This window comes from Oryza brachyantha, chromosome 1 (assembly GCF_000231095.2).
Source record: "Oryza brachyantha chromosome 1, ObraRS2, whole genome shotgun sequence".
Taxonomy (NCBI): Eukaryota; Viridiplantae; Streptophyta; class Magnoliopsida; order Poales; family Poaceae; genus Oryza; species Oryza brachyantha.
The window spans coordinates 29,594,578-29,606,828 of NC_023163.2; the positions used below are offsets into that span (position 1 = coordinate 29,594,578).

General features: G+C 41.2%; 2 protein-coding genes across 2 annotated transcripts; one reads left to right on the forward strand and one right to left on the reverse strand.

Moving 5' to 3' along the window:
• Nucleotides 1-23: 23 nt before the first annotated feature.
• LOC102711943 (TVP38/TMEM64 family membrane protein slr0305) lies at nt 24-3,310 on the reverse strand. Its single transcript, XM_006646479.2, has 7 exons — nt 2,692-3,310; nt 2,222-2,274; nt 1,789-1,881; nt 1,479-1,702; nt 1,129-1,195; nt 345-452; nt 24-171 (listed from the first exon to the last, which is right to left on the reverse strand). The coding sequence occupies exons 1-7, from the start codon at nt 3,122-3,124 to the stop codon at nt 145-147; spliced, it is 1,005 nt and encodes a 334-aa protein (XP_006646542.2). The 5' UTR covers nt 3,125-3,310; the 3' UTR covers nt 24-144.
• A 2,937-nt stretch (nt 3,311-6,247) lies between these two features.
• Nucleotides 6,248-9,219, forward strand: LOC102699912 (cytochrome c-type cyt cy-like). The gene is made up of 4 exons (XM_006645073.3): nt 6,248-6,735; nt 6,882-7,105; nt 7,733-7,866; nt 8,803-9,219. The coding sequence occupies exons 1-4, from the start codon at nt 6,293-6,295 to the stop codon at nt 8,890-8,892; spliced, it is 891 nt and encodes a 296-aa protein (XP_006645136.2). The 5' UTR covers nt 6,248-6,292; the 3' UTR covers nt 8,893-9,219.
• Nucleotides 9,220-12,251: the final 3,032 nt, after the last annotated feature.

Below are 12,251 nucleotides of genomic sequence, written 5' to 3' on the forward strand. Positions count from 1 at the left end.
ATCTGGAGAGACATGTTTCCTTCGAAAAATTGCTCGTATTTCTAGTAGATCAGATTGCATCAAGGATGACAATGATGATGTACAATGGGCTAGTATGCTATCAGAAAGGCCGCCTTTAGTCTTTTACTAGAAAATCCTACCATTCTATTCATCCATCTCCTTTACAGCATCCTGCAAATCATAGAAAAATATATTTCAAAACTAGCAAATTTGTAGCGGCATAAATCTAATTAACCTAGATTGATTTAAAAACAGTTAAAATTGCCTTATGAAACATATAGATTCAAATACTGCCGAATCCACATTTGTTCAGTACGTGTGATGCATCACAATAAGTCAAATACCTTTGCAAGTCGTGTTACATATGTAGCAGCAATGGCTGTAAATAATAGCCCTATGCCCAGTGTCAGTAGCTGGCTGTTTCCTCCCAAACCGATTTCTGACTCATCTTGCTGTCAAAATGGGAGCCATGTCATGTTTCACCGTAAATAAATAAATATGCAAGAACCATGTATTTCAATATTCAAGCCACTTGATAAGCATTGTAAAAAATATTATGTGATTTTCTTATGCAAATATAAATGGAAGACAACACGATCATTCGGCAATGACATGGAAAAACTCTCCTCACCCCAGACATGTAACTATTTCATAGTATTACCAAACCAAACACTACACCCTAATATTATCATGACATATCAAAGATGTTAATTGCTAAATCAGCGATGGGATCAATTCTACAGGCAGAACAATGCAAGGCTAAAGAACATCTTGACTTGAATTACACATTTGCAATTCTGGTTATTTAAACATCTAAAAATAATTGCCCTTTGGACACTTCATTACAAAGCAACGGTGGTCAGCATACTGCAAAACACTCCCAAATTTCTGGCATGGACCAGCTCTTATAGGTTATTAGTGCAATACTATATTAGAAAGCACATATGGTAAATACATGCATTCCTAGAAAATAGAGAGAGTACACAAATACCACTGATCAGTTATTAGGAGCTGAAAGAGTTTGGTGGTTCAAAAGATTTGGTTTTCATAGAACAGAATGGATAAAATGACGTTGGAAGTAATGTGCTGGTAATGAACTAAAACAATTCAATGAGTTTAAGAACTTACAATTATAGCTCGCCCAAATGCACCAGCACTGACATAAGCCCATGTTCCTGGAAGCATTCCCAACCAACTGCATGCCAATGGTAGAAAGATAGATGTTAACAAGGTTTTGACAAAAAGGTACACTATTGACAATCCTTCAATTTTTGCCTTTTAAAAAGATATGAGATTTGCAATGGATTATTGGTATCTTAACAAGTACGTACTATATGATTTTTGCTCCTCTTTTGGTATAATAAATTGCATCACTACCAAATAGAGGCATTATATTGAGGTCACGTTGCCATTCCTGTTTAATTGACAGAACATGCTATAATGGAATCATGGAATAGCAGGAGTTGGTAGAAACTAACCTTCCCAAGACATAAGGCAAGAATTTCACTGATGTCAAGCCATACAAGTAGTTCCCAAGGGAGAAAGGTAATAGGGGACTAAGTCGAAGCAGAGTAACAACCTTAAATCCATTTTCACCTATTGCTTTATCAATTGCCAGAAACTTCTTGTTTCCTTCAACCAATTTGAGAATTCGCTCTCTGGCAAAGTATCTAGCAATAAGAAAGGCCACTGCTGCAGCTAGCTGCAAATTTGGCAAAGTTCAGTAAGAAAATGCAGCTAAAGGCAGAATTAACAAAAAAAATGTGCTGTTGATGTGGATTTACTTACTGTCCCGCTGATTGAGACAATAATTGTACCAGTAATACTACCAAACAATAGACCTGCTGACATTGTTAATGGTATCGCTGGAATTGCAAGAACCTGAATTCAATGAAATTCATAGTATTATTATGAGGCTGAAGTTCCAATCCAGGTGCCAGGAATATATGACAAAAGACTGTACACATGACAGGATTAAATGCTCCATGTTTACATCTAATATCAAAGCGAACAAAGAAATGGATGTAAAGTACCGAATGCCTACTCACTCATATTGTCACATTCAAACATTATGGCACAACAATCTACAAAATTTGCGTGTAACTGAAAAGGCAAAAATATCAGCCTTACATTATCACTGTAATTGACTAACTACTTTAGGTGAAATTTATAGAAACCAAGATACTACAACATCACTTTAAAGTTAAACTAAAGGACATACCTCCAATCCTGCATACACCAGTACAAATAAGGCATATCCAGCAGGGCCATAACCTGTCCATGTAAAGTAAGATCACATTTCAGGCAGAAGTTCAACTAAGGACATTTGGCTGAAAAAAAATCTATGTTGTTCAGATAGGTATTGTGCATATATGTTAATGGCCAGTTGTGTGCTCTTTATTTTGCCACATAGCACACTTAGCATGTTGAAGTAAGCTAGCCAATATAGCATGTTGATCCAATCAATACATATATACTTCTTGAGAAACACAACACTTAAACTGTGCAAACCATACTAATGCCCCACTAGTTCGTTGGTTTTCCTCTAAAGCATCAGTATCCAGTTTCCGGTTTACTTTAGCACAGAATCAGCAAATAGCCACTTCTCCAGTACTATTTCACAGCTCAGTCCAGAGTCCAGATAGGCACAAGACAGTCAGAACTGGATAACACAGCTGGATTAGCCATTACCATCAATGAAACCGGAGAACTGCGTGAGGAAGGTGTTGATCTGGTCCTTGTACACGTATCCCGCTGCCCCGAACCCCCCTACGAACCCAACCAGCAGAGCCCCGGCGAGGAGCGTCCCGGTGATAGCCGCACCTCCATCGCCTTCCTCACCCTCCGCATCCTCCTCCTCCTCCTCCTCCTGGTCAGCGGCGGGGCGCCGGTCCTTGCTGCTTCCGCCGCCACCGCCGCCGCCGAGCCGGAAGGGGACGTTGGGCGAAGCCTTGCGGAGCGTGGCCTTGTCGGGGTCCCGCAGCGACGAGAGCGGCGGGTGGAACGTCCTCCGGTGGCTCCGCCGCCACGCCGGCGAGCCCCCGGGCGCCGGCGGAGAGAAGTGGGAGGAGAGGACCGGGGAAGGGGAGAGCTGCTGCGGCGAGAGGAGGTGCGGCTGCCTCATCAGGGGCCGTCGCGTGCACGGCGCGGCGCGACGCGGGCTGTCTCACCCTGTCAGCGCGCGGTGGGGTGGGGGGGGGGCGGCGGCGGCGGCGTCGGCGTCGGCGTCGGCGGGGGCTTGCTCTAGCACGCGGCGGGGCGTGCGGCCATGAGAGCTCGGAAGCGATAAGGCGGGGAGGGAGCAGCGGGACGGAGGAGGAAGGGGAAGCAAAGCGCTGGAGAGGAGGGGGAGGAGACGAACCGGGGCACGTGGCAGCGCGTGGGGCAATGGTGGCGCACCGAGGCTGACAGGTGGGCCCGGCCGCCTGGTATCTTCTAGGGTAGCAGCGGAGCACCTGGCGCGATTCCTAGCATGTGGTTTCAAAATTCACCAAAATTTACTACCTTTTCAATAAAATGAATTAAATTTAAACGCTTTGCATCTTTCCACCTCCACAATGGCGACACTATCGGCATGTGGAGACGTGAGATCTAATCAAGTCTATCACCACCGCAACCGCCGGCGACGACTTGCACGGAGGTTGTCATGGCCGAGGCGGGTGACCACGTATGAGGAGGAGGCGAATTGCCGGTTTCGGGTCGACGAGGCTTCTCTGTGGGCTCGAGTGCCTGGCTATCACGTGGGCCTCCGACTTGAGCCTCGCTGGAATTAAGCATGTCCTTCATGCCTCTCACGGCGAGTTATTTGCTACTCCCTCCATCCCAAATTGATTATTATATAAGGTCCAGTACAAAGACCGAGAATCTATTTAATTAGCATTGGAAGACTAGAGTTATAAATCCCAAGCTGCATGTACATCAAAGCTGATTGGATAGATGCATGCAAGCATTTAATGTGCGTGTTAACCAAAGTGATTTTCACACTATAATCAATGCATAATAGACTCTTTTCTCTTATATGATGATCAATTTGTGATTTTTAGTTTTCTTTTATATGACTAAATTGAGAGAGTATTATAGTACGTTGGCCTCGCCAAAATAGTATCCTCACTATAGGGCTTCGTCAAAATAGTACTCCTAAAAGTGGGGCTTCGTTAAAGTAACTAGCGGTATGGCCCGTGCAATTGCGCGGTTACGACCTAAATTTATAATATGAAGTAAAATTATTTTTATTTCTTTTAAATGGTTACCTTAAACTCTTCAATTTTTAAAGACTATTATATTCATATTTTTATTCAATTTTTTCTATGTTTTTCACATGACCTTTATTTATAGATTTGTAGGAAGAAAATTACATTTTTATTATATAATTCTTGTATCAATATACACCGGTATAATCTTACACCGTTATAATCTAGATGATTTCACTTTCAAAATATTTCTCCTTTTCTCCGATTAATACATAAGTTTCTATGCTAATAGAGCGAATACTATGTTTTCTTTCAAGATTATATATTTATAATAAATTTTAGAAATTTTGTCGGATTTCCCAGTGAATCGAGCAATAATGAGAAAGTTGTTTGTTAAATAAGAAATCTAATCTTCGTCTAAACATATGCATGTATAAAGAAAAGATGACATAGCAATTAACGAAAAAGAAGAAAGGAAAGAATGAATTGCCATGTTGCTTTGCCAGTTCCAACGTGCAAACCGTGCTTGTTTTTCTTATTTACTGATTTCATTGTTGCTAGATGTTGATTGCTTCATTTATCCGCAGTTCTGTTGTAGCGATAAGCTGATTGCTTCTTTGGTGCTCGGTATTTCTTCACAAATATTAAATGTGACTCACAATATGAAACCGAGATAAATTCATATTAGGAAATATTTTGGCTGCCATGACATGGCCAAATACGATTTCTAATATTTTATAATTTGGAGCTAGTTTACTTTTCAAAAAAGATCACGGTGGTAAACATGGAATATGCTAGCGGTTCAGCATGAGGTTTCCAGTTTTTATTTGATTTCTAATAGTAATTCTGCCGTATGCAGTGCACCGATGGCCATGCAACATGCCAGATTTTGAATAGTTAAAAGGTTTCATCTTAGAGTCCGCTATGGCTGGTAATTTTTTCTTTATCCATTGCCTTACGCTTGGTGGAGTCCGAGATGGCATGTATGGCTGGTTCTTTCTTTTTTATCCATGGAATTGCACAGATCACGGCTAGCATAGTTATAAATTATAATTATATACGTATATTATCTTGATAATAATTATTTTAAATTATTAATTAGAATTTATTTTTTCTAAATTATATTTTTACATAGAATCTCATTTATCTGTGTTCTAATACATAAACTCTTTTCTGCATAATATTTAATTTGTAATTCAAATTTTAGATACTTCTAAATTGTATTTATATGTTAATTCTTTCTCTTAATTTTACTTATTTTTAACTGGAATTTATAGTGGACTCTTCTCAATATCAATTATTTTAAAATTTTTAATTCAATATTTAGATTGTTCTAAATTGTATTTACACGTGGAATCTTTTTTATTATCTTTCTTTATTTATAATTTTGAAACTATATTTATGGATGGATTCTTCCCTCAATATACTTTTTTGAAAAGTTTTAATCTAAAATTTAGATTCTTTTTATTTTTTCTTTATTTTTTTCTATAATTGTATTTCTAATCCTATTCTTCTTTTTGTCCGATTGACTCCTATTTACAAAGTGATGTTTATTGTGTCATTGCTATGGCGTGGGCCCGTATGGATGGCACTTATTTTTATCCGCTGCCTTCCGATTCGTAGAGTCAAAAAAACATAAAACAATATTAATTGGAAATATTGGTTTATTTGATTACTTCTAGAACTCTTAACATAAAATTTTCTATCTATATATGTTTTTTAATCTTGACCATTAAAATATGAGATAATCATGTTCTAACGGTACATATTTTTTTCTTTTTCTACAACGTGGAAATTTATAGCCTCCAGAGCAAACGTGAGTCTCCTTTTAAGTTTGTCTTTATTTATATTATGATAGATAGATAGATAGATATTTTAGCATTTTTAAAACGATTTCTCCCCCACTTTATCAGAATCAGATCGAATTGCCCTTTTCTATTTACTCGAGGAGACCGAGGCTGAACACGTCCGTGAGAGCGACCGAGACTAAGAGGATCCCAACAGTTTTTTTGATCATCTATATCTAGAGAATTGAAAAAAAGAACATTTTTCTAATGGATGACATAAAAAATAAATGACATAGATATCTGCTGGAGCTCAACATGGATGAGCTGTGCGGATGTCTGAGAAGCCGACGCCGACGCCGACGCCGTCCCCCTCCTCTCTCCGGCGCCGGCCCCGTCCCCTCCGCCTCTGCCCCTCTCCGGCACCGCTCCGCCTCCGCCTCCCCGCTCTGGCCCTTTCCGACGCGGCTCTCCCGGCGCCGCCTCGGGGCCCAACCTCTCCGGCGCCACTCCGCCTCCGCCCCTCTCTCCGGCGTCTCTCTCGGCGTCGGCCCTGTCCCCCACCTCTCCGGCGCCGCTCCGCCTCCGGCCCCCTCCCCTGGACGGCTGGGGTGTGGACGGCGGTGGTGCAGCTGGCGTCGATTGCGGGGCTGTGGAGGCCGCGGGTGCTCGCCGTCTGCGGCGGCGGAGGGGGCGCCACGGGGCTCGCCGCGCTCGCTGGCGAGGACCGCGTCGTGGCGAGGCGGCGCTCGTGCCGAGGAGTGAGTATATTTGTCCTTTCGCACGCCTAGTTTGTGATAAAACAACAGCTAATGGGATAAAATCGGTCAAAATATCATTTTGATGAAGCCCCTTTTTTAGAAGGACTATTTTAACGAAGCCTATAGCGGGGATACTATTTGGCTAGGCCCATTCTACCGAGGAGCATAATAGCAAATAACTCTCTCGCGGTCGCGGTCTCGCCCTCAGGCTCAGGCAAGTCAACCCCACGGAGCAAACCCCCGTTTTGTGCGGCGGCAATGGCGACGTTCTCCGAGGCGCCCGCCGGGGACGCGGCGGCCGGCGAGAAGATCTTCAGGACCAAGTGCGCGTACTGCCACAGCGTCGACAAGGGCGCCGGCCACAAGCATGGTGAGCCACCGATCCACCTAGCACTAAACTGCTATAGCTCACTGCGCTTCGGTTGAAATGCGAGATTGGAGGTTTCTGCGTCGTTTTGCTGCTCTGATCTGATGAGGTGATATGTGCAGTATGGCAGGGTTTCCCAAGTTAACATTATATGCTACATCTTACAACTACATGTTTCTGTTTTGATGTTTGTTTCATGGTTACGGATTTTGAAATCACCATGAATTCATGGGGAAAATGCATTGATCGGACTATTGGTTTTGCTGGTGCGATGCACTTAGGCTGTTTGAGCCCTTCTTTGGAACCAGTTTCATGGTGGTATGCTCAGGGCCTGGTGGGGCATATGCTAGTTTTAATGCTAATCCTAATGATTTAAGCATCGCGTTTGTCTGAATCCTTCGTTGCGTCTTCTTTGGTGGTTATCACTTTGTGAAAGCTTAAGTGACAATCATCAGGTACTGTTCTGTGCAGTGGCTGAATATCTTTCGAAGTTCAATTCATTTGTTCATGTGGAGTTATGAGCAAAGTAAATGACATTCTCTCTTTTTTCAGCAAAGTAGATGTCATTCTCCTTTTTTCTAACAGATGCTGATGTGCAATTACTAATGTCAACTATGCCATCCTTTGCAGGGCCAAATTTGAATGGTTTGTTTGGGAGGCAGGCTGGAACAGCTCCTGGTTTCTCTTACCCATCTGGTGACAAGATAGTGGCTGTGGTTTGGGAAGAGAACAATCTGTACGATTACCTGCTTAATCCTAAGAAGGTGCGGTCAGTGTTAATTTTCCATCACTTCCTTTTTTTTTGTTGTATCTTCGTGATATTTGTTTATTTCTGACCAGATATGCCATTAGCCATGTTATCCTGTGCCGATGTTGTAGTTTGCCGGTCGAAGAGTTCATAATTAAGTCTGGAGACCAAAGTAATTCGCAAGCTTTGTTGTCTGTTGAATTGATAGTGGTTGTGAACTTTGTTGCTGTTGCTAATGATATACTTCAGCGTGCTTTTGAGCTACCACGCTGTGGACCTAAATCCAATATAATTGACCCTCTGGAACTGTTAAGTGTTAGTTTCTCATGTTTATACTGACTATGTTCGTTCTTGTGTGCATTTTCCTGTCTCTACATATTGTAAATTAGTTGCTTTTGCTTCTACTCAAGTGGCATTTGAACAACTCTGTTTACAGCAATTCAGTTATATGCATCTATTCTCTCTAGAGGGATAATCATTTGTTACTCAGTGAGAGTTGGGATCCATTGCAACGCATGGACACAGTGCTAGTATATGTTGGGCAATAACTACTAGTAGCTCATTGTGCTGCTTTGTTCTATACATGTCTTTGCAGATACTCTTGGTTCTGTTATCCAGTCATAACCTATAGAGTAGCAGGATTCGCATGAAGGGTCATTGCATCACAAGAGCTGATGCTGCACAGAAGAGATTATAGGCATTACTAGCAAAAGAATTGATCTCTAAAGAAAAGCAAGAGTTAGGTTTTCTCGTATTCAAAAAAATAACATGTACTTCACCTTGTCTTGCTAAGTACCTCTAATGCATGCCATGCAATTATCTTTTCCCAGTAGCACCACATATGCCCAGGGCATATCAAATGCTGTATATTTTAGGCATATTTGTCATCTATTATAGTGAGATTCACTCATTCTATATGATCTCAAGATATTGCTCTTGTTTGCTTATGCAGTACACTCCTGCCAAAATGGGGTTCAATGGACTGAAGCAGCCACAGGATCGAGCTGACCTCATTGCATACCTGAAGAAAGCCACAGTTTGAGAGTGCTTTGCTGCCATCTTCCCAAGACGAAGAGAGCCTTTTGTTTGGCAGAAAATCAAATAGACATCAAAGCCACTTGTGTATTCCCTCCGTAAAAAAAAAAATTCTAGGAATAAATCTAGATAACTGTATGTTATTGAGATAAATCCCTAGAAGTTTTCTTTTTTGGAACATAGGGAGTACTTTGCAAAACTGTGTTGTAAATTGTTGCAATAATAAGCAGTGGCCTTGTGGAGGAGAGAAAATTGTTATTATGCCATCCTCGATACGTGTATTCGCTTAAATAACATTTTAAAATTTGTATTCGCTGAAATACCACTCTCAAACTAGGGGAGCTATAGGATACGGACGAAACTGCTTCTCCCTACTTCACAGGTCACAGCACAACTCCATCTACTCCCAGTTCCCGTCGTCTCCACCCAGCTTGGACGCTGGCGCTCTCCACCCAAGATCAGCGCCGGCGCCGGCGCCTCCATTCGCCACCCCATAGTGCCATCGCCAGATCCCGCGCCGCCACGTCGACCAGATCTCGACGGCGCCGCGGGCTCGGCCCTGCTGACGCCGACGCGGGCTTGTCCCGGCCGCCTCCTCCGCCGCTCGGTCTCGCCGCCGCTGTTTCGTCCCCGCCGCCGCCCGGCCTCATCCCCGAGCCGCCCCAGCCTCAGCTACATACACTTTTAAGCTATAGAATGTATTAATCGTTTGCATTTCTGCTAATGACGGTAGAATAGAATAATTTTTACTGTATATAGGATAGACCGACACAGGAAAGAAAAGTCAGAATCTAAGATAATACATCGTCACCTGCTTAACGCAGGGGTAATAAGTTTATGATCATGTTAATACAAACATATAAGGTGTTGCTACTTTTTTTGGTTCCTATTAGATGGATGGAATTAGTACACTAATAGTAATATATTAATTAATTAGTTCTTCACTAATCATGTTACCAACTTAATTTTAGGAAATACTATCAATTTATGTTCTTACAACTTTAATATAATCTGTATGAGATTACAATATCAATAGAATATGTCATTAATAGAACATGAAATTTTATTATTAAAAATGAATATTTAATGTCAACCCGTGCTAATATACTATTTAATTTAAATCATGTAAAAATATTGGTTATTAAATGTTGCCAAAAGTTATATCTAAATTTTTAAAAATTGCCCAAAAAATATTAATACTTATAAAATATATAGAAACTTAATATATAATATATACTATAGATATTTAATGCTACCCGCAACGTATGGGACGACGCTAGTTCCATTTAATTCGCCATTCCAACAAATTTGACGGTAAACCCTGCTCAACCAGAGGCATTTAGGTCATAATATTGATGCAAATATGTATGTATACATTTTTATTTTTATTTATAGCAAGAAGGGCAAATGTTAATTTAACAAGTTGAATTGTTTGAGATGATATTTTAGCGGATATAAATATGGGCGAATGCACGTTGCGAAGATGTTAGAATAGCAACTCCGAGGAGATGTGCAGCTCTCCGATCCGCTTGGCCTGAGCCGCGATGCGAGCTGTTCTTCCTGTTGGACGTCACGTGCGCTACAGCTTTGGGAATGTGCAGTCCTTCCCGCATAGCGTGCGGGGGACGTTGCTCTGGGGCACGAAAAGAACAGTGGCGATGCCGCTGTCACAACCCAGGCAGGCAAATCGCTCGAGTATGTCGACCAGTTGGCCTAAGCTTAAAGCAAGTTTATTACTATGGCTGCGTTCGAACGGGAGGGCTGCAAAAGCTAAATAGCAGCACGGGAAACGATAAATATAATTAGTATATGATTAATTAAGTATTACTTATTAAAAAATTAAAAAATAAAATTATTTGATTTTTTAAACAATTTCTATATAGAAAATTTTTAAATGAAATATATCATTTAATAGTTTGAAAAACGTGCTAACGGAAAACGAGAAGAAATTTAGTCTAACTTGCCAAATCGAACGCAGCCTATAGTCAACTGCTAGCTCCAAATCATATATAGTCAATTTAATTTAATAACCAATTTATATAGTAGTTAACTATAAAACATATATATATATATATATTATATACAGTTCTAGTCATACACATCATATGTTAAAGTCCGTGCTAAAGCTGATTATAAATCTATAGCAGCTAGCTTCTCTCCTCTCTTATCTCATAAAATATGCAAAATATGTTTATGGCTGGTTTATAGCCTGCATTAACAGACGAATGATCTCCACTTGTGCACGTTTCCGATGCAGAGATTACACATGTGTGTGCGTCCAACTAGGAAGATTCTGCCAAAGCTATAACAATTTTGTGTGAAAGCAACTAGGAAGATTACAGCAATGTGCTGCTCTATGTATCTTCCGTTCCGTTGCATTGGTAGGTTCTACACTTGCTCAAATAAACGTAGCCGGTAGCGCTGATTGAATTTACAAAACAAATTTGAAAGAAACACAAGGTCGAGTGAATGGCAGACTTGCAGCAAGTGCCTGAAGAATTTCATTAGTAGCAAATTGGGATAAGGGAAAGGACATTAGAAGGACCTAATTTGTTTCCAGTGCTAGCTACTAGTAGTAGTGACGTTCAGTTTTGCTTTGCTCCTGTTGGTGAGAACATGTGATCCCAAGAGACCATGCTGTAAGAGAAAAAAAAAAAGTGACACGACGGCAGGCCCACTACATAATGACAGATCCCTCCAAGCCACAGATCACATGCATTGCGGTACTAGTAGCACCAGGCAAGTAACACAAGTGGTCAAGTACCCATATTACCCCAACATAAGGAATCCTATGTTCTACACTTCTACAACAAGCACAAAAAAAACATGACAGGAAAATCAACTGCAGAGGGGAAATTTTGCCTTAGAATGGAGAGAGAGGGTAAAGAGCTTGTAGAAACAGGACAAATGCCGATCACAAAAACAGGAGACAATTTTGTCCCAGTTGACCATGTCCAGCAACAGGTGCTTTGGATACCAGGCAGTGTGCATCTGGATGGATCATGCTAAGCAGTCTATGCAGGGGGAGGAAATTGTAAACAAGCTCAACTGCCCACTGACCCATTTTTAAGGAGACATCCCCAGATGGCCAGATCTATCATCGATGCCTTGTCAAAGCATGTAGAGCAGGTGAGCCATGAAACTTCTCAGGCTACAAGAGCAGCCAATGAGATAAACATAAAGTAAAGATCCATTTTTTAGCCATATATGAAGTCTCAGGCCTCGTCCAGCTCTCTACTTGAGTATATTTCAAGTGAAACATCCTAGTGGGGAAAATTGATTTGAACTGAATTCCTAGTATGACTTAGTTTGGTCAAACATTTGCCTAATCTTCATTGTTCAGTTGGAAGAAAAGGGTGTATAGAG